At 33.1% G+C, this 21,839-nt stretch overlaps 1 protein-coding gene across 1 annotated transcript in view; it reads right to left on the bottom strand.

Annotated features, from left to right (window-relative positions):
- The window catches only part of Rfx3 (regulatory factor X3), a 310,795-nt gene that overhangs the window by 15,458 nt on the left and 273,498 nt on the right, over positions 1–21,839 (bottom strand). Inside the window, exons 14-15 of the mRNA XM_076843440.2 lie at positions 17,471–17,679; positions 7,456–7,609 (exon numbers count right to left, since the gene is read on the bottom strand). Coding sequence (XP_076699555.1) covers positions 7,456–7,609; positions 17,471–17,679 — 363 coding nt within the window. The remainder of the gene's footprint in view (positions 1–7,455; positions 7,610–17,470; positions 17,680–21,839) is intronic.

The raw sequence follows: 21,839 nt of genomic DNA, 5'->3' as shown, positions 1-21,839 counted from the left end.
ATGGTATAAAGAAAATCAGAAAATAATTCCTTTAAATTTAAGATCTTTCCAATATCAAACAAGGGCTATTTATTTATTAGCAATATCAGCAATAACCATCTTCACCTGTGACTGAGAATAAAACTTACCAAAAAGTCAATGTCTCCACCAGAACCACTCAGACTAGGCATGGGTAACAACGTGTGGCAGAGGCCAGCAGATGGAGCTGTCATGCTTAATCTATGCCAGAGAATCTTTGACACCTATCTTGTTCTTTGGTTCAGGCTGCCCAAGGAGCAACCAGACTCTTTTCTAGACAACCTAGTGGTAGACTTTGCTGAGGAACTATTCTGAGAGTTTTCTCCTGATGTCTACAGTGACCATTTTAGTCATTGTAATGTTTTAAGAAATCTTGAACTTCTATTTTTGCTCCTTTTCCCACTTCCAGCTGTCAAGTTGTAAGCATGTATAAAAACCTAAAAGCTGCAATTCTTGGTCTAGGAGCTTTATTTTTCTGGTAAAGAAATCCAGTGTATCAATAATGAAACTCAATGAGAATCCTGTAAACTGGTAGTCTGTTCTTAACACTATTCTTTTATACTTCCATCCTTGAATGAATATTTGTTTTGTTTTAGTACTTATTGTGGGATTGTGTTTAAGCCAGATCAAAATTCTCTTCATTCCCTGAAGAGGATTACAGAAGAGCAGCTCAGAGCCAGCAGGACAGGGAAAGCAAGGACAGGGAGCTAATGAGTAGGGATCCCACAGGTTGTAGCCCTGGGCTGCTGAGTCAATAGATTCTTTCTTCAAATGCAAGGAGAGAAATGAACAGGATGACAAATTAGGAGAAAAGGTAGGAATGGGACAAAGTTTCTGCAGATCAATTCTCAGGGAATCAGAGGATGAAAATAAACAAGAAGGAGCCATTCCATTTCTCTAGAAGGGGGTCACTTTATAATTGATTTTCAAGTTGTCAGAAATTATGCTAATGTGTAGGAACAGATTTACAGCTAAAACCAAACTACAAATTCTAAAAAAAAATAATTTCAGTTTAGGTCTGGTCTGTGGGTGGGTATGAAGGAGTTGAAGGGTGTAATTTGTTGTTGTTTTCTGGCAGATTTGGCTTTCCAACTGCAATTTGCTTAAACTGATATTCCCTTTAGTTTGCATATTCTAAACATCTACTAACAAAAAGTAAGAGGGGAAAAGTGGCAGAACTATCAAGAGACAAAGTTAAGAAGCCCTGGAACAAAATAATAAAAGCTTATATGCTAAGCACCTGGCTTATCATTGTGGAAGAAAATGAGTCTATGAACATGTATGTGTGTTTGGGGAGTACAGTACAGATAAAAATAATTTAATGAAACAAATAATCCCTATTCTAAAGGAAATTTATGTGGTAAAAATTTTAAATGTGAATTAAGCCCATCTGACTATTTGGAGACATGAAATATGAGACAGTCCTAGTTTCTAAAGTTTTTTTTGGTGGTAGTGGGGATAGAACTCAGGGTTGCTTTTCCCACTGCCTTACATCCCCAGCCCTTTTTATTTTATTTTATTTTATTTTGAGACAAGGTTTTACTAAGTTGCTGACAGTCTTGCTAAGTTTCTGAGGCTGGTCTTGAACTTGTGATCTTTCTGCCTCAGCCTCCCAAGTCACTGGAATTACAGGCATGTGCCTCTGTGTCTGTATGACTTGTTAGTTTTGATTTAGGGCAATTTTCAACTTCTGTTTTCATCACAGGTTAAAAGGATACTAACTCATCTTTTGCAAGGTTTTCATAAATATTAAGTAAAGATGTAAAACATCATAGTGACTGCCACATGGTCTGACCTCAATTAAAAAAATATAATGATATTAAGCTTTATCATAAACAACAATAATATAACACCTTTTCAACAGATTTTTTCTTTCTTTCTCTCTTTCTTTCGGTGCTGGGGATCGAACTCAGGGCCTTGTGCGTGCAAGGCAAGCACTCTACCAACTGAGCTATATCCCTCTACCCATTTTTCAAGCTGCTACTGTTCAAGACTTTTTTTCTACAAAATATCTCAACTTATAATAGGGTTCATTCCTTTTAAAATACTCTTTATAACAAGTCTATTGTTCCATAAGCAATTTTCAGTGTATACCCTAGTTGCACTAGAATAATGCTCATTAAAATTTGTTTTTCTTGGGTTTTATTTTACTTTATGCATTCATGCTTATTTACTGTGGTTGTACTTCTACCAAAACTACTCGTTCACTGAACTTTAATCCCAAAGTTCTGTAAATTATTATTGCTCTTTGCCAATTTTAGGTTTTGAAGACTTTATCCCCTTCTACTTTGAGTACATTAACTTGGATGAATCCATTTATCTTTAGATGGTAAATCTATATGGGTTCTTAAATTTTTTCTCCTAAAAATTGGACTGAAATATTCTTTCAATGTTGATATTTACAGTTGAATAATTGAAGCACCTTTTTGTTTTTCTTCCTATTTCAAAAGATTGGTATAGAGCAAGATGCGGTGGTGCACACCTGTAATCCCAGAAGCTTGGGAGGCTGATACAGGAGGACTGCATGTTCAAAGCCAGCCTCAGCAAGTTAGCAAGCCCCTAAGCAACTCGGTGAGAATCCGTCTCTTAAATAAAATTTTAAAAAAGGCAAGGGATGTGGCTCAGTGGTTAAGCACCCCTCAGTTCAATACCTAGTACCAAAAAAAAAAAAAAAAAAAAAAAGATTGGCTATAGAGGTGGTTTTGATATAATATTTAGTAAATATAATTATGATAAAAGGAACTTAAAATATTAAATCTATTAAATTTTAATTAAAATGTTTACCATAGAAAACTATCTTATGAAGCAATCAAAAGTTTATAGATTCAGTGACTATATTAGTGACCTATGTGTATTTTAAAGAAATTGAGCATATATGCCATAAACTTCAAATAGAAAGATTCTAAACATCCATAAATTTCAAATGAGAAGATTTTTTTTTTGCTCAACTTTTCTTATTGTAGTTATACACGGAATGCCTATGATTTTAAATGTTTTTTTTTCATTTAACAGGTATGTAAACAGATATCACTTGTTTATTTTATTTCTACTCTTAAAATTATACCATTGCCAGAAAAACCTACTGATATACTTAAAATGTTTAAATAAAAATTTGAACAACTCATAATTCTAGCAGTAAATAAATTGTTTCCTATCATCTAGGCAAAGAAGGAAGGAAGGGAGAGAGGGTTGAGTTCTGGAATTGCGTATGCCATAAACAACTTATTAGGAAGAATTAATAAAATAGTAGATCGACATACAAAAACTTATGGGATGTGATCCTGTTGCAAGTTTGGGGGTCACTTGTTGAAATGAAGTGATAGTGTTACAGTGAATGTAAAAATAATATTTTTATGCTTCCATATTTTGTTTAACATGGTTGCTCTCTTGTTCTTGCTCAAATAGCATAATGTTAGATTTAAAATTCATTTATTAAGTTCATATTAAAAGAAAAGATACTTTAATTGTTCTTAAATTATTTTAAAAGGAAAACCTTTTTTTTTCTTTCTGTGAGCATATATAGCTCTCTGACACCTCTCAGAGCATCAATAAAGACAAAACAAAAGCCCAGCTAAGTCTGTGACTATTTTATAGGTTTGCCCTTTTGACTTCTGAACTGTTTTTGTTCCAATTCTACCCCAGCCTGGAGCAGGTAATAAACATGGTAAATTAACAGCAAATACTCTGGTGCCAGACTGCTTGGTTTCAGGATCTGATTTTACAGGTTCTGTGTTCTTTCTGGACTCAGATATGACTTATGTGTGCTTCCCTGTGCCTTCATGGTCTCAACCCCTTATGTGACCTTGGGTCAGTTATAAAATGGCTCTGTGTCTCATTTCATTATAGTAAAATAAGTATAACAGTATCTATTCAACAGGGTTTTTTGGGGGGCGGGGGGGGGGCGGTATTAATACCAGGGTTTGAACTCAGGGGCACTTTACCACTGAGCCACATCCCCAGCCCTATTTTGTATTTTATTTAGAGATAAGACATTTCAGTTACTATTTAGCAATTATTTAAAATATTCCCCCCAACACACAATGTTAGTGGTTAGAAGCATGGGCTTGAAAATTAGATTATGTGTTTGAAAAAACTGAGTTGCATAGCACCTCGCGGTTGCTAAGGCAGACTTTGAACTCTTGATTCTCCTGTCTTAGCTCCCTGAGCAGCTGGGATTATAGGCATGTGCCACTGAGCCTGGCTAAACAGGGTTTTAAATTATTAAATTAATGTATATATTTGGAATGGTGCTTGGTACACTATGATTACATGGGAAATATCCTAATCCAATTCTTCCTCTTCACTTTTTAAATTCAATGATTTTCCATGATAATTTCCCATTATAGCTGTGTTCTCTCCCATCTCAGATATGACTTATGTGTACTTCCCTGTGCCTTTGTGGTCTTAACCTCTTGCTTCCAGATTCTCTCTAGCTTCACTAGTTATTTCTTTTTGGCCTTTATCACTTCAAACATCATTTCCTGGGAAAGCCTTCCCAAGGAAGACCTTCCCTGGTCTTTCCAAGCTAGAATAATTGTCCCTTTCTTTAATATAGGCCCATCTAATATAATTTGGGGGAATTAGGCCTCTCTGAGAAACTAATTTAGACACAAAGTAGGAGTTATATTGGCCATGGAGGTGAACAAAGGGTTCTAGGTAGGAGGAACCATTCACATAGTGGTCCACGGCAAAATGAGCTTGGTGAATGAGAACAGGGAAGATGCTACTGTGATTGCAAGAGAAGGAGTAGGAAGTAGGAGGTTGAGGTTAATCAGAGAGGCAGAGCCAGATCACGCAAGACCTAGTGTATCAAGGGAAGAATTTTCTTCATTAACAAAAGGAAAACTCACTAAGGAGTCTTAAGTGGGGGATAACATGATCAGTTTTGCATTTTTGACAGATGATAATGATTGCACTGCAAAAGATTTGAGAATGAGAAGACCTAGTAATTGGTTGTAGACAAAGGTCCAGATAGAAGGACATGCAAAAGATGCTGTTTAGGAATCTAGCATGTCATCGTGTAAATCATGTGCCATTTACTGAGAAAGAGCAATTAGAAAAAGTTTAATCTAACTAAGTGCATGTGTATAATAAGCTCCACAGTGACAATTAATACTATTGTTATGCTGGTTGTTATTACTAATTATTAAAAATCTTTTGCTACAATTCAGGGTAATGGTAAATTGTATGGATTTCAAAAGATTTGGGCCTGACTTATTGTTCCCACAGGGTATACAAGCATTTCTGGATTTGATGTTTGGAAAAAGATGTCATCCTAAGGGGAAAATGTAGGATAGAGTTGGTATAACATGTAAAGGGAACATGAGAAAACAGGTTCTTCTTTCTTGAAGTTTCTTCTCCTTTATCCCCCCAAACAAGAAATTTTTGATATAATAATATGACCATAGCCAACAGGTCCATGAAGTATCAGTGTTATATGGGAAGAACAAACCTAGAAAATTAGCCTTAATTTGACTGCTGGGCTGAATAATGGGATGAACACAGACAGATCAAATACGTTTCTACAAACTGGGTATGGACACAGTAAACAAATAATTCAGGAGATGTATCTAAATTTTTGATATTACAAAGGTACTGTATGTCTTATTTTTTTTCATTTAGATTTATTCATATATTTTTGCCTCATGTGACAATCTGTCATATTCATTTATATTGTTTACATGTTGCAAAATAAGATGCCTATTAAAATGATTATTTATTAGATTGATCATGCAGTCCCTTTTAATTATGGTGCAGTACTTCCTGTACAAGCATATAAGGAGTTTGCAAAGCTGTCACTGCCTTTTTACCTAGAGATGCAAGGAAAGCAGAGACCACGACTTAGGATTATGTGGATACATGACGCTGAAGAGAATTCCTGTTATCACATCCTGCTCATTCTGTTAAAGAAGCCCTGGAGCATATGAAGTGGATGGCCAAAGTATTGAATATACTGAAATCTGGGTCCACTTCAGAAATCTTGAATCTTGAGTCAAGAAATCTTATAGTACTTAATCTACATGCCTATAGGGCATTTGACAACAAGACATCTACACAAAAACTAAAGAAAGAAGCAAGAAGGGAAAGTCAAATCTAAGAAAAATTCAGACTTTTTGGTGACATGAAGTTCCGTCTAATATTTAAAGCTGTAGTGATTCTTGCTTAAATTCACACATATCCATTTGGCATCATGTAAGCACAATCACCACTGGAGAACATCATATAAAGACATATACATTAGTACACTATGAGGAATTATAGAGAAAAGGAAATGATGAGTATTTTAACTGACATGAACATGTTTGGCATGTATTTTATTCATACTAGAATACTTATGACGTCCTTGAAGTACTTTGAAAATTTTATTTATGCTTTTATTTTATTAAATTAAGAAAAACATCTAATAATATTTACCTTCAATATTTCTTACTTAAATAAGCACATCTAAATAGCTTAAAAATGAAAATGATTTCATTACTGCTTTGGGTAATTTCTGTCTGGCCTGGTATAATTCATCACAATATAAAGAACCTTTTTCAATGTGATAAAATGAGCCAGCACTGAATAGTTTGAGCATTTGCACATATCCCTCATTATACTCTTAGTTATATTAGCTTCAGAATTTTGCTTTTTGATATTTGTCAAAGATAAGACATTTCAGTTACTATTTAGCAATTATTTAAAAGATTCCCCCCAACACACAATGTTAGTGATTAGAAGCATGGGCTTGAAAATTAGATTATGTGTTTGAAAAAAAAAGTCTCTACCATATTTTAGCTATGTTACCATTTAATCTCTCTGTTTGAGCTTTCTGCATAAACTTCAGAAGCTGATCTGAAGAACAGGATAAAGAAGAACCTATCTCAAAAATTGTTACAATTGTTAATGTTTTATTATGTGTGAAGAACTTAGAACTATGACTGGTACATAGTGTCTAAAAAATGCTAGCTATTATAAGTGTCACCATAATCATCATCACCACCATCATCCTTCCAAAATAGAATTATTCATTTTCTTCTTGAAGAATAGGCAAAGTAAAGAGTCTATAAAACATTTAATCTTTCTTTTATATTCCCAGCCCTAGCTTTATCAGAAGCATTAATCTTTCTTATTTCCACTTAATAGATTTTTATTTTTAAGTCCAGTGGGTCTCAAGCTTTCTTTTGCATTGACTCTTACATAAAGTAGCAAAACATTCTATGACTTTTAACATGATATAATCTACAATTTTAGAATCCTTGGATTAAAAACAAACATGAACAGGGAGATTTAAGGATACCTTGCAATAATTATATAGCCCCTCTAGGGTCTGAGACTCACTTGGTTATGAAACATTGCTTTAATCAATAATTATCACTCTTAGATTTAAATGTAATTCAGATTGTTAAAAAAAAATCACAACAACCCAGTGGGTCATAGTTCTTTTATCCTCCTTACCTCGCCCATGACTGCTATGGGTGTCTCTCCTGTTGCCTGAGCAACACGATGCTCTACTAAGTAGAACATGTACTCATCGTAGAGTAGACGGATCAGGTGGAAGGAGCCAAAGCTAGCAGCACTGCGCAAGGTTAAATCCCGAATAACCATTGAGCTGTGCCAAGAGAAAAGACATATATGCAGCCAATGTTAGTGATGAGGGTTAGAGTTCAACTTATTTTTTCCTCTTAACAGAAGTTAAGTTGGAAGCCTATGTAGTTGGTACAGCAAGAAACTTGCCAGGAAATAAATTCATTATTGAAAGCATTTGGATCAACTCATTTAAAATAGAATGGCAAACAGGTAACTCTCCCAAAGGTCTGATCCTTATTAGAGTAGACAGATTTTCAGTGAGGAAAACCATTTTACCATTATAGGTCTGTCTACCTGTTCCATTAAACTCAAGAATGGATCAGAATTGAACAAAAACTTTTTTGAAAAGCTGTTAACTCATCATCAACATAAGAAAAAGCAACTCAAAGTAAAAACCTTACTGATTATGTAGTAAGCATTCTGTTATCTCTAAATGACAATGATCTTCAGGATATAATTTTAGAAAAATACGTATTTGTGCTAGACAAAGGGTACAAAAACACTAAGCAAAGTTCCCAGGTGTAACCATACAAAATATAGCTAAGTATGTATAGGGATTCCAGTAAGTGTTGTTAAGAAGGCAAAATCATTTAATGATTCCAGTTTCTTACTGATTTTCATTTAAGGTATTTTTCTAGTAGAATTTGGAGTTACAAAATACTTAACTTTGAAAAATGTGAACATTTAATTTATATTAATACCCAAGTATGAACAGTATTAATAAAATACTACTAATAAGCTATTCAAAATAGAAATGAGCCCAAAACAAAATCCTGGCCTCCTGAATGATGTACTAATCATTACGATTGTTCATGTACTTTAAACTTCTTTAATATTTGTAACTTAGACCCAGAATGATGTATATATATTTATGCAGGTATAGTTTTCATCACTTTAATTCAGTGGTCTTTAAGATTTTTGACCAATAAATACTAAAAGAGCCATCATAGCCTCAGTAGGAAGAGAGAGAATCTCACAAATGTAAGCCTGATATTTCAGGCCTTGTTTTCCAATGAAGAATTTAAAAATGCAGGAAAAATGAAAATCATAAGACTATAGTTCAGTTTTCTGCTTCATTTTTAACCTCTTTAAAACAGAGGCTATTAATACCTCAAATTCTATAGATTTAATTTTAATAAATGACAGATCATTATTGTACATCTAAAACTCAGAAGCCCTGGATTCTGATTCTTGCTTTTCATTGACTGCTGACCTCCAGTAAATAATTTCCCTGACACTGTCTTTTCCTCTTGGGAGAAAAATGAAAGAAATGCTTTTAGTCTTGTCTAACTCATATGGTTATTTCAAGATAAAATGACTTTAAAAATGTGAAATCAACTTATGAATGAATAGAACATGACTCAAATGTTTAAGTGATTGTAGTTATAATATATAGAATAGGAGGAGCTGAGCTTATTCTCATTTGTTTATGGCAGTAAGAATGGGGATTGCTATATGCCGATGACAGGGGATCTCTCATTTCTGTGGATCTATGTACAAAATAAAATAGAAACCACTCATTTAGAGTTAGATTCAGGTTGCCACTATGTGATCTTGGTTGTGATTACGTAAACTTTTTTTAAGGCTCAAAAGTTAGACTGAGAGAAAATTGAGATAAAGTAAAATAGTTATCTTTTATCTGTAGTTTTGATCTCCTTAGCTTCATTACATGTGGTCAACTATAGTCTGAAAATATTAAATGAAAATTCCAGAAATTGTGGATGCTTCTGAGTTGTGTGATGAAATCTCCTGACATCCTGCTCCTTGTTGCCCAGGATGTGACTCATCCTGTTCAGTGTATCCACACTGTGTATGGATCTGCCTGTTAGTTACTTAGTACCTGTCTTATTTATCAGATCTATGACAGTATTACAACACTTGCATGCAAGTAACACTTATCTTTCTTAAGAATGGTCCCAATGAGCTGGTCATTTAGATATGTGAAAGAAGAACGGTAAAGTGATTTATTTAAGTGAAAAGATGAAGGTTTTTGACTTAAGGAAGCAAAAACTGTATACTGAGACTACTAATCTATAGTAAGAAGAAATCATCTGTGAAACTGCAAAGAAAGAAGAAATTTGTGCTAGATTTGTTGTCATATCTCAAACTGCAAAGGTTAAAGACAGAACCTGGTAAGTAGACAAGGCATTACATTTTATGGTTCAGTACTATATGTGCTTTCAAGCAGCCAGTGGGGATATTGGAATGCATCCCTCATGAATAAGGTAGGAATACTGTACATGGTTACTACATTGTTACATAGGTTAGAGTTAATAATATATTCATTATCATAAATAGTAGTTCCAGTACATGATTCCTTACAGTCAAATACTTAAAACATATTCCTTAAGTTTAGAACTCTACTTTAAAGGTAGATAACTTTAAAAAAGAATATCTTCATTTATGTACCAAAGAAATATGACAAAATTCTGTTTATAATTCTATTCTTGTCTTTCCTAAAATTCAGTAATATATCACAAATATGTAAAAATAATTTACATGAACATAATGACTATTTTAAATGAAAGATCTTTCCCTTTGGAAAAAAATTAAAGCAAAGAATCCTCTACATAAAAAACACAGGAAAAAATAACACAAGAGTAACAATGAAATGTTACATTACATTTTGTCCCTTAACACCAACTTAAAAAGACAATAATTTTGAAAATGATGCAAGACCAAAACACTCACACTTAACTGCATCCATCTTGCTGAAGAAAAGTAAATATTTAAAATACAGCCCAGAGAAGACAAATGGCTAACAAACATACAAAAATAAAACTAATTTTATTTGAAATTATAGAAAATGAAAATTAAAGCAAGACACCACCCATTACCTATCATACTGAAGGAGATTACAAGACCCAGTGTTACAGAGAGTTTGAGAAAAGAACTCTACTATCTCCACAAGTATAAATCCACAAATCTTTTGTAGAGAGGAATTTGTCAAAACTTAAGATGTTAAATCCTTTCATTTACTGATTCTAATTCTAGATATTTATGCAAATGAGTAAAGTTAGTTTTAGTTAAAACAATAATTGTATTAGTGAGAAAAATTAAATATCCACTAGTAGGATACTGATTAAACAAATTATGGCTCATTATATCCAGAATTATATACAATAGTTAAAAAAATAAGGAAGACATAGTTGCTAACATGGGAACATCTATTACATGATATTAGGTTAAAGAATCAATATGTAAAAGCTGACTTACACAAAACACTTTTATATCATTTACAAAATCCTAACCCTAAGTAAATGAGAATATCTAATTATCTTAATACTTTATTAATAGTAAAATTGCACACTTCATTGAATAGCATTAGTCATTTTAAACCATTTATCTTAAGATATATGTATAACTGTATACAAAGATAAATTCTATCAAAACACTAAAAACCATCAAAATGTTCAAGAAGAAGAAAATAAGGGAATGTTTAAATCATGTATGACACATATATTATGTGGCCATTAAAAATGACAGTGGCCCCTCCTTGCCTATAGTTTTACTTTTCTATGGTTACCCATAGTCAACCTCAATCTTAAAATGCGAAAAGGCAAACTTAGGAAATAAATTAATCATAAGTTTAAATTGTGTGACATTCTGAGTAGTACAATGAAATCTTATGCTGTCCTACCCAAGATGTGTTTAATGTATCCACACCACATATGTAACCCACCTGTTACTCACTCATAGCTGTATCATTCATTAGCTCAAACTGTTGCAGCATCACAGTATTTGTGCTCAAGTAACCCTTATGATGAAGTAGCCTAAGACCATGGTATGTCACAATAGTCCTGTTATTCCTCTCATTTTATCTCCTCATATAGGCATTGTATCATCTCACTTTATCATAAGAAGGGTAAATATAATAAGATTATGAGGGAGAGAATCCACACCTACCATACTTGCAAAACTTTCCTTACAGGATAGTGATTCTATTTTTATTAGTGTCATTAAACTCTAATTGTGTCTAATTGCAAGTCAAACTTTATCTTATGTATGTATAAATGTGTAGGAAAAAGCAAAGTGTGTGTGTGTGTGTGTGTGTGTGTGTGTGTGTGTGTGTGTAGGGTTTGGTATTGCCCTTGGTTTTAGGCATACACTAAAGGTCTTGGAAAATATCTCCTATAGGAGTATAGTATGTTTCTGGAGGTAATGACAAGAAATTCTCAATGCATTATGTTAAATGACAGATATTCAAGGAAAAATACAGGTAATAATCTTTGGTAAGCAACTGGATCTCAATTTTATTTAATATCAAAGAAAATATTTTACCAGTGTTTTTTATTAGGGGGTGGGCATAGTGAAATTATGGGTAATTTAATTTAATCTTTGTATATATAGTTTTTTTAATTTTCCAGATTATCTAATATGAAACATATTAATTTCATAATAAAAATATTTGTTTTACAGCTTACTACAGGGGCACAGCAACATCAATGTTTATAGCAGCACAATTCACAATAGCTAAATGGTAGAACCAACCCAGATGCCCTTTAGTCAATGAATGGATAGGGAAAATGTGGTATATATATACACAATGGAATATTGCGCAGCATTAAAAGAGAACAAAATCATGGCATTTGCAGGTAAATGGATGGAAATGGAGAATATTATGCTAAGTGAAATAAGCCAAAAAAGGACTATCCCCCAAAAACCAAATGCTGAATGTTTTCTCTAATATGAGGATGCTGACTCATAGTGGGGATGCGGGGTCAGCATGGGGGGATGGAGGACCTTTAGATAGGGCAAAAGGGAGGAAGGGGAAGGGAGGGAACTTGAGAGTAGGAAATATGGTGGAATGAGATGGACATCATTACCCTAAATACACGTTTAATACACGAATGATGTAACTCTACTATGTGTACAACATGAAAAATCATGTTGTATATGTATAATATGAATTGAAATGCATTCTGCTGTCATATATAACAACTAAAAATAAATAATCTTAAAAATGTTTGTTTTAAAATATAACTTTCATTATATTATACAAAAATAATTATGACTCAATTGAAGTCCAGAAATTTTGGGAGGGATAAATATCACAAACATAAAATGAATTCTTTGTTTAAATATTTCTAAATTCAAATCAGGTAAATGATTTAAGAAGAATGTTAGCAATAATTCTCCAATATCATTACAGACATGTAAAGTCAATTATTTTTTTCCAAGAGAATTTACATTTATTCATTCACTAAATATTATGTTCCCACTCTATGTCAGAGTCTTATTTTAAAACAAACGAGAAAAATAATTTTAGTTTCAACAATTTACTTTATAGTAAGAGTAAAATTCAATAAAAATACAAGTAGATAAAAAATTTTTCTGAGGAGATGGGTATCTGAGTGGAAATTGGTCTGAAGTGTTGGAATGAACCACAGGAACACATAGGTGAAGAGTTTCCTTGGCAGAAAGTTTCCCTGACCTCGAGGTAGAACTATGTTTGTTGTGTTTAAAGAAAGGCCAGAAGGCACATGTGATTGGAGAACATCAAGCAAAGAAAATAACACATAATTGGGTCTGGAGGTTACCAGTAGCTGGACCATGTGGATCTTGTGACAAGGCCTTTGGATTTTATTCTAAGTATTTTGGAAATTTTTGATCTGTTAAACTGTCACTTTATTTTAACAAAAAATATACATCTAATACTCAATTCTGTTGGAAAAATTTTAAAACTTTGCTGATTTTCAATTATAATACCCAGGTTTTTATAATATTTATTTTTTAGTTGTATACAATACCTTTATTTTGTTTATTTTTATGTGGTGCAGAGGATCAAGCCTAGGGCCTCACACGTGCTAGGCGAGCACTCTACCGCTGAGCCACAACCCCAGTCCCCCAGTATTTAAAAAAAAAAAATCACTAAAGGGCATGTCATGAAATTATTGTTATATGTTTAAAAAAGGATCAGTTGGATTACATCATCAGTGCTAGGTGTACTTCATTCTCGCTGTGTTGGGCTTCTGCCCTAGTGCCAAATATTAAATGACAGAATTAATAGTTTAATTGGAAAGGTATTATCCAATTCAGGTGTGTTGCAAAATTAACTCCATCAAGTGTCATGTTGCTAAGTTAGCATGAATTCAACTCTTTGAAAAAAACAGAGTTGTAAACATTAATTATTTTATAATAATTGAGAAATACCTTTGTGTATTTATACTTATAAGTCAATGGTATAGAAATTGAAACATATACCCTACTATATGATACAATCCCCTTTCTTCATATTTGAGGATGCATCACATCCTTTCTAAGGAAAAAGGTGAGACTATCATAACCCTGACTCAATGTGAACTCTGAATTATAAAGTAAAATCAAAAAAGTATTTTTTGGAAGATTTTTATATTGTCCATTTTTAAAGCAAACTAGGTTTCCTGTGTCCTTTTTCAAGACACAGCATGAAAGCTGCACTTTTTTTTTTTCTGCAGTGCTAGGTTTGGACTCAGGGCCTTGCAAATGCCAGGCCAATGCCATAGTATTTTTGTTCTTTTAAAAAATGGAATATTTGGATGATCTTCAAAGTAACCCTGAGGAATGCTTTCTGCTATCACCCAAAAGACACACAAGCTGAGTAGTGGCCCATATAACGTCTCCATTTCTGCCCAAGAAAGGCAGTGGTTCTTTTCCTATCTTCCAAAAAGTCAACATTAGCCTTTCAAAGCCAGGTAAGGCAAGGAGAGATTGCATTTGGAGCAGAGTGTATTTGCAGCAATAGATCAACTGCTGCTAGCATGATTCACTTGCCAGCTCATTTCTATATTTTTGTGCATGTAAATATATATACAGAATTTTAGAAATTAGGAGGTTAAGTATCTGATTTCAGAACATAAAGGGTCTATGAATGTGACTGCCAAATTTACAATGGCATTTACAAATGTACAAATTCTTGGCATTTACAATGCCAAAAACATTTTTATAAATACTCTCATCCTGCTTCCCTGATAGTTTGTGAATGCAGTTTTCATTACTCAATATGTTCTTATGCCTCAGTAATCCACAGTTCAGTTATTAAAGAGTCTTAAGTTTTTAAGCTATTGACTTTGCCTACCAGCAGGAGGTATGCATCTGTCTGAATGTGCCTTTCCTCTGTGGCCCTGAACTATATGCCTTCAAGTCCTTTTGAAATGAAAATAATAACCATAATAGTGCCTAATAATAACAAGCCAATTATACCCAACTCAGGGAGGACACAAGGCTAGCAAGTGATGATCTACTGGGTTTGCATATCTACAGAGAACAAGTAATATTTTTTTCCTCCTTTCAAGATACCTGCAACAGATCTCTGTGGAAACCAAGGCTCCAGGGGTGTGTTTCTAAAATAATATCAGCTAAATATAGGGGGAGAAACCCATAGGAATGAATAACAGCAAGCCTGACAGTAACAGCATAGAAAGCTAGGAGGAGGAGGAAGAGAATGGGGGGAGGAGGAGGGAAAAACAAAAAAAAAAAAACCACCTCCTTGCTTTTTCTAATGCAGAGGATGGTCTCTGCTTTGATCATTTACATTTTGGAAGAGCCAATCAGTGTTGCTGTTGTTGCATCAATCATTCATGGAACACATATACCATTTATACTATTTTCTGGGGAAAAGACCTGAATAAAATATTGACCCTTGAGCAAATGGGGAAAATACCTGAAATATTCTCAAGAAATGTTCCCAAATATGAATATTGAATTCTACCATGACCACTACTATTGCTGCATTTACTTTGAGCACACAATGACAATGCTTTCCAAGATTTCCCTGTATACTGAGGAAAAACTAACATTTTTTGTTAACCTAGAAGTGCCTTCACTAAAGCACACCAGTGGGTCACGGATTCAGGCAACATCTTGACATTGTACTCTCAAACTATGTGAGCTAAAGAGATGAAGCAGAACTATGGAATTGTATACATTATATATTCCATTGCAGAAACAAAAAACCAAACAATAGCAAAACACTTCCAGACTTTCCTTCACTGCATTTTACCCTAGGCTACACACTAGAAGATAATTTTTAGGAATTAAGGACAAGCAAACTAGATATCCAGTGAATCTGTACCTCTACTTCAGGTTAAGAAGTAAGAATAAAGTTAGTTGAGAAAGAAAAGTCACTTAATGTAAAAAAGCAAGTAACAAAAATTAAAAGACCTCTGGGTTCCATTTTTATAAAGGTGGGTAAAACAAGGTACAAGTTCTAAAAAAGAGTCTGGATTTACTGGTTCACAACTGGTGTTAGTTACTAAATTGTTATTACTTATTTGTATGCTTTCCTTCCTTATCTCTAGCTTTGGACTCACCAATGATGCTCAGACAATGACCACAGTATACCCACAGTCATAAACATGGGTATGTCCTATGGTTACTATTTTCTGATATGTTCATAGTTGCACAAGATCTAAACTAGAGATAAACCATATCTCTAAGTAGGTATAGCTTTCAGGCTTAAGTCAGTGGGGGCTGTCTTTATTTAAAGAAGTAAAAACATGAACTTTTACCACAAGAACAAATGCCAGGATTAATAATATAAGTTATCTAACTTGTAAAATATAACTTCATCTGTCAATTCCATCCCACATATATATGGTATAAATGTTAACCAATACATCAAAAAAAACATCAAAGATGATGTTTTTAACTCTTTGGTAGAGCTTTTGTCAGCTGCTCATCTCAATTTGATTTGCTATTACACATCCTATAATCAGTAAATCATTTCTCTTTTGGGGGTACTTCTATTTGTACAGAAACATTAATTTCTATCTATAATTATTTTAGTCAAAAAGTGATTCATCCTATCTACCAGATTACTGGCTGTGTATCAGAACAACCAAGATAGCATTCTGGAGGGAAAAAAGAAAAAGGCCCAATCCTGACTATCCCCACTCCTAATCACTACTTCCTTACCACCAAGACTTTGATTTAGTAGGTCTCAGGAGGCACCTATATTTTTTTAAAATTTTATTTTATTGGTTCTTCTTAGTTATACATGACAGTACAATCCATTCTGATAAAATTATACAAGCCTAGGATATATCTTACTCTAAGGGAATTCCTTCTTAGTTATACATGACAGTACAATCCATTCTGATAAAATTATACAAGCCTAGGATATATCTTACTCTAATTAAAATCCCATTTTTGTGGGTGGGCATGCTGGTGGGGTTCATTTAAGTAATTTCATATGTATACATAAAACATTATACCAGATTAATTCTACTGTCTTTCCTATTCCTATCCTCTCTCCCTTCTTTGGTTCCACTCTGTTTTTTTTTTAATATTAATTCTGATTTCTGATATGCAGCCAGGTTTGAAAACAGTTGTAATTGATTGATTGATTGGTCTGGAGCATGCATCAGAATTATCTGGAAGGTTTCAAAACATGGTTTGTTAGGCCTTACCTCCAAAGATTCTGATTTAGCTAGGCTTGGAGAAGAGACTAAAGATTTGCATTTTTAACATGTTTCCAAGTGATATTGATGCTACTGGCATAGGGATCACAGTTTGAGGATCATTGAACATGAGAGCAAAACAATAATAGTGTTAATGCTTAAGATTAATACATGTTGCATTAAGGGCTGTATATTTTTTCTGACTATTGCTGAACCTATCCCAGAATAGAATCTCAGATTACCCCTTCTGAGGTCTTCTAGGGCTTTGAGTCCTAGGATTTCCTTTCCTAGAACACCAAAGTAACTTCCTTAAATCTCCTGCTTCAGTATCATGATGTTGTAATACATGGATTGGGCTGAAGATAGTTACAACAGAAAGTTCCCATAAAGTCTAAACTCATTTCTTTTGTCTGAAAAGTGTGTGCACACATGCGAGCGCGCGCGCGCGCACACACGCACATACACATACACTGAAGAAAACTTAGGGAAAATTAAGATGATACCTGTAGAAAGACCATTTCAGTAGAAACTGCCTGGCGGCTTTAGGAAAGCTGGGTCTTCCTTCATAGGGTTTCAGGGCTTGCATCATTACATTGTCAAGCCATGCAGCCCACTGCTCCAGTGTGCTCTGCTGCTGAAGAGTCATCTTGAAGTCTGTTTCTAGTCTCTGAACCATGTTGTCATCACACTGGCACACCCAGGAAGCCTGCTCCTGGGACAGTTCACAGAGAGCAAAGGAAAATTTCAACTCAGCATCTTTTCATTGACTGTCAGTACACAGAGCAGACACAATGGGAAATTACAATGATAGCTTCAAAGAGTTAAATAGGTGAAGGATATTAACTTGTAGATTAAAAAAAAAACTTTTATCAGCATGAATGGATTAATACTGCTCTTGCTCATTAGGGTATGTGAAAAAGTTACATGACTTAAAAGTTTTATTTGAAAAAAAATAAAAGTACAACTTGGTATTTCCACATTAGTTATGTGTAAGAGATTAGAATACATGACTACTTAAGAAAAGTAGAATTATGAACCTATAGTATCTAAGTTGTTTCATCCTATGCTTTTAATACTGCCTTCAAAATTTCTCATTCCCCATCAGATAAAACTTTAAAAATGATTCATATAAGAGGATTTAAAATAAATCAGATGGATACATAGATTCAACTGTCCAAAAGTGGTCCCTTATGATTAAAATAAAAGTGAACACTGAATGGTACTAGGTAGAAGCATATGCTGTGGGAATTTGGAGATTGGGAACAGAAATCTCAAGGGTTATCAAAGCAAAACTATGAATGCAAATTAGTTCACAGAACTGAAAACAACAACTCCTCTTTTGTGAAAATGTTGACATGCTACCTGCCAAAATAATTTGGATATTGCAATTTTCCTTCTTATTCTGGTCAGGAAGTTTCATGTTTGGCCATAGTAAGGAAAATAAGAACTTTTACAATTACTTTTCAGTACCTGCCTTAAGTTCTATGATGTTTCTAGTGCTATGTTTTATTTAAAAAATTTTAAAAAGAACTATTCTCTCAAGGCTAAAATATAATTATTTGGTAAAATAATATTTATATAACTGAAAAAAAACCCAGATTTTAATATCTCAGTTCTGAATCAACCAAACTGACCTCAAGCAATTAATTTAAATCTTTGTGGGCTTGTTTTTCTAAACATAAAAATAGAAAAACAAATTTAACAAGTATTTTGAAAGTGGGTTTATTATGCCCAGATAACTTTTCCAAGATGAGTTTCTTGAACAGGTGTCTGAAGGTCCTAATTCTAAACATAAGACACTACAAATATGTAATATTTTTAAATTAATTAATTTATTTAATCTAGCAATATATGACAGCAGAATGCATTTCAATTCACATTACACATACAGAACACAATTTTTCATGTCTCTGGTTATACACAAAGTAGAGTCACATCATTCATTTCTTCATATATGTACTTAGAGTAATGATGTCCATCTCATTCCACCATCTTTCCTACCCCCAAGTTCCCTCCTTCCTCCTCCCTCCCCTTTGCACTATCCAAACTTCATCCATTTCTCCCATGCTCCTCCTGCCTCCCCTTTATGGATCAGCACTTCACAACAGAGAAAACATTCAGAATTTGTTTTTTGGGGATTGGCTTACTTCACTCAGCATAATATTCTCCAACTCCATCCACTTACTTGCAAATGCCATGATTTTATTCTCTTTTAATGCTGAGTAATATTCCATTAAATATGTATTTTTTCTAAAAACAGTGTCGATAGCTTTTATTCTATGTTCTTGGAGAACAGATTCATTCAATTTGACAATTTCAACAGAATAAAATTCTAATCTCATTCTTTTAGTTCTAGCATCTCATCAGATCTTATAGACTTAACTTATTCTAGGGTCATTTCAACCTAGAAACATTTCAAATGCAGATTTCCCTAAATTCAATTCATTTTATTTTTCCACGGAAACCTACTACAGAGTTTTCCATGTCTTGACTGATAATATCATGTATTATCTATCATTCTTTCTTTTCTCTAATTAATCATCAGTTCTTCTGAATGTTACCTCCTAAATATTACTTTTAAATATTGTGAATACACTATAATACTATTATAGAAAAACTGAAAATATAAATAAGGAAAAAGGAGCAAAATATTAAGAATATCTAAAAAGACAAAAGATAGCTATATGTTGATGTATAAACATTTCAAGCTTTAATTGCATATAAATATGTGTCTATGAATATTTCATAATATGTGCATATGCTATTATATATACACATGTATTTATATTTTATTATATTTGTAATATACTTATTCTAAATACTTACACATATTTATGTGTATTTTATATTATTTATGCATATGCATATGCAAATAACTAAAATAAGAGGATTATAAGATATCCTACTTAATGATATGTAACTGTCATTCCATGTAGGCAAATATACAGCTATACTTACTGTTGAGTGAATGAATTTTTATATAACCAATCCTGTATACTTAGACATTTGTTTGCTCCAAAATTTTACTATTAAATATAAAGCTGGTTTTTCACTTATTTCTGTATGACAAATCTACATAAGAATAGGTTGATATATTAATATACAGTACAAAATGACTTCCAGAAATTTTATATCAATTTAAGAGTCCATAAGATTACCAATGAAAGAATTAAATGCATCGAGAAAAGTTATAGGGAAAGGTTATATATGGTTTTTCATGAATGTCTAAGCATTTTTTCATTGTGATAAAAACACATAACATTTACCATCTTAATCATTTCTCAGTGTACAGCATAGTAGTATTAATATATGTACTTTGTTGTGCAAGAGATCTCTAGAACATTTACATCTTGCAAACTGAAATGCTTACCCTGTAGGGGAGGTTGTTTTTTGACATGTGCATTGATAAAGGAGAGTAAAGAACTTACTGGTACCATGGAAAAATATCATTTCAGACTCACTATATATGTGGAAATTAGTTTTTGCCAAGAGACGATGATAATCTAATATCTAATTTAGAGAATAAAACCACAGTATAATCATCTGGTTTTTCAAACTATTTTTATACTATGCTTCATTTTACTACTCCCTAGACTGAATACATGCTAACAATGGATGACACTGTAAATATTTCTTTGTGAAAGAAATTTAGACATTTCCATTTTATAGTTGAAAAAGCTAAGGATGAACACTTAAAGATATTCTTAACTTACATAAAAAATTATATCCCAAAAGATAAGTAGTCAGGAACTTCAAAATCAGAATGCTTTTTAAATATAGAAATGCAAGTATATGCAATAGTTAGGTTATCAGTTCACAACATTCAATTCATTTAACACATAATATAGATGAAAAACTAACAATTTATGCTCAAAAAACCGGAGAACTATACCTCTGTAATACTATCAATTAAGGGAGAAAGAAAACCAATTATACTGCAATAGAAAAATTATCTTGAATGCATGAGGAAAGATGATTTAATTAGAGGAGAATGAAGTAGAGAAAGAGATTTATGGGTATCCAATCCTGAAAGAAACTTTCAAGCTCTTAGTATGTTATAATATTGACTCCTGTATTTCAAATTAAAGTCTCCTTATTCCAAGAGCATTACCCTTACATTTGTCAATCTTACTAAGGTTAATCTTAGAATATACAGGAACATATCTCAAATGAATAGGGGATAGTGATAATGATGGAATGGGAAGCAGGGACCCTGGGGAAATCTGGAAAAGCTCAGAACAGAAAAGGAAAAAAACAGGAGAGTTAAAGACAAAATATGCTTCCTGGAGCAAGAGACCACTCATTAAAATGAAGAGAGCTGAGACAAGTAAAATGTAGGGTGAAATGAACAGCTCATCATTATATTCACAGTCCTATGAAGAAAAGAAAATGTTTTGGAGATCAGGTGCTTAATAGATAGGTTTCAGCATGGATGACTGACATAGTGGACTCAAATAAACTTGATAATTTACATCAGAGGAAGAAAAAGGTTAGGGTAGCCTCCAAGATGGTGGGTGGATGATAAGTAGTAGAGCAGACATATCATTGAGCATTTATATGCAAAGGTGTTCTCAAGATTGGTGTATATAACCAGGAAAGAACTCCTTTGTATCAATACTTCGTAAGACTGTAGACATGTACAATTACATATGTGAAAATGATGCTAATAAAACATTTAGCAACATTTTCAGATATTATTAGAAATTATTATTAGAAATATTTTTCTGTTATGGAGCTTAAATTACTTTCTGAAATTAGAAATTGTCTTGCTACTTTAACTTTTCTTAAGGTACTTTTAAACATATTTGAAATAAACATCAGAATACAGATTTTAAGGCAATTTCTGGTAGTCATTCTCAGTAAATCATTTAA

Source organism: Callospermophilus lateralis, chromosome 2, assembly GCF_048772815.1.
Source record: "Callospermophilus lateralis isolate mCalLat2 chromosome 2, mCalLat2.hap1, whole genome shotgun sequence".
In the NCBI taxonomy this organism is placed as follows: Eukaryota; Metazoa; Chordata; class Mammalia; order Rodentia; family Sciuridae; genus Callospermophilus; species Callospermophilus lateralis.
Note: the sequence above shows the minus strand (reverse complement) of the source record. Positions and strands in the feature narration are given on the sequence as shown.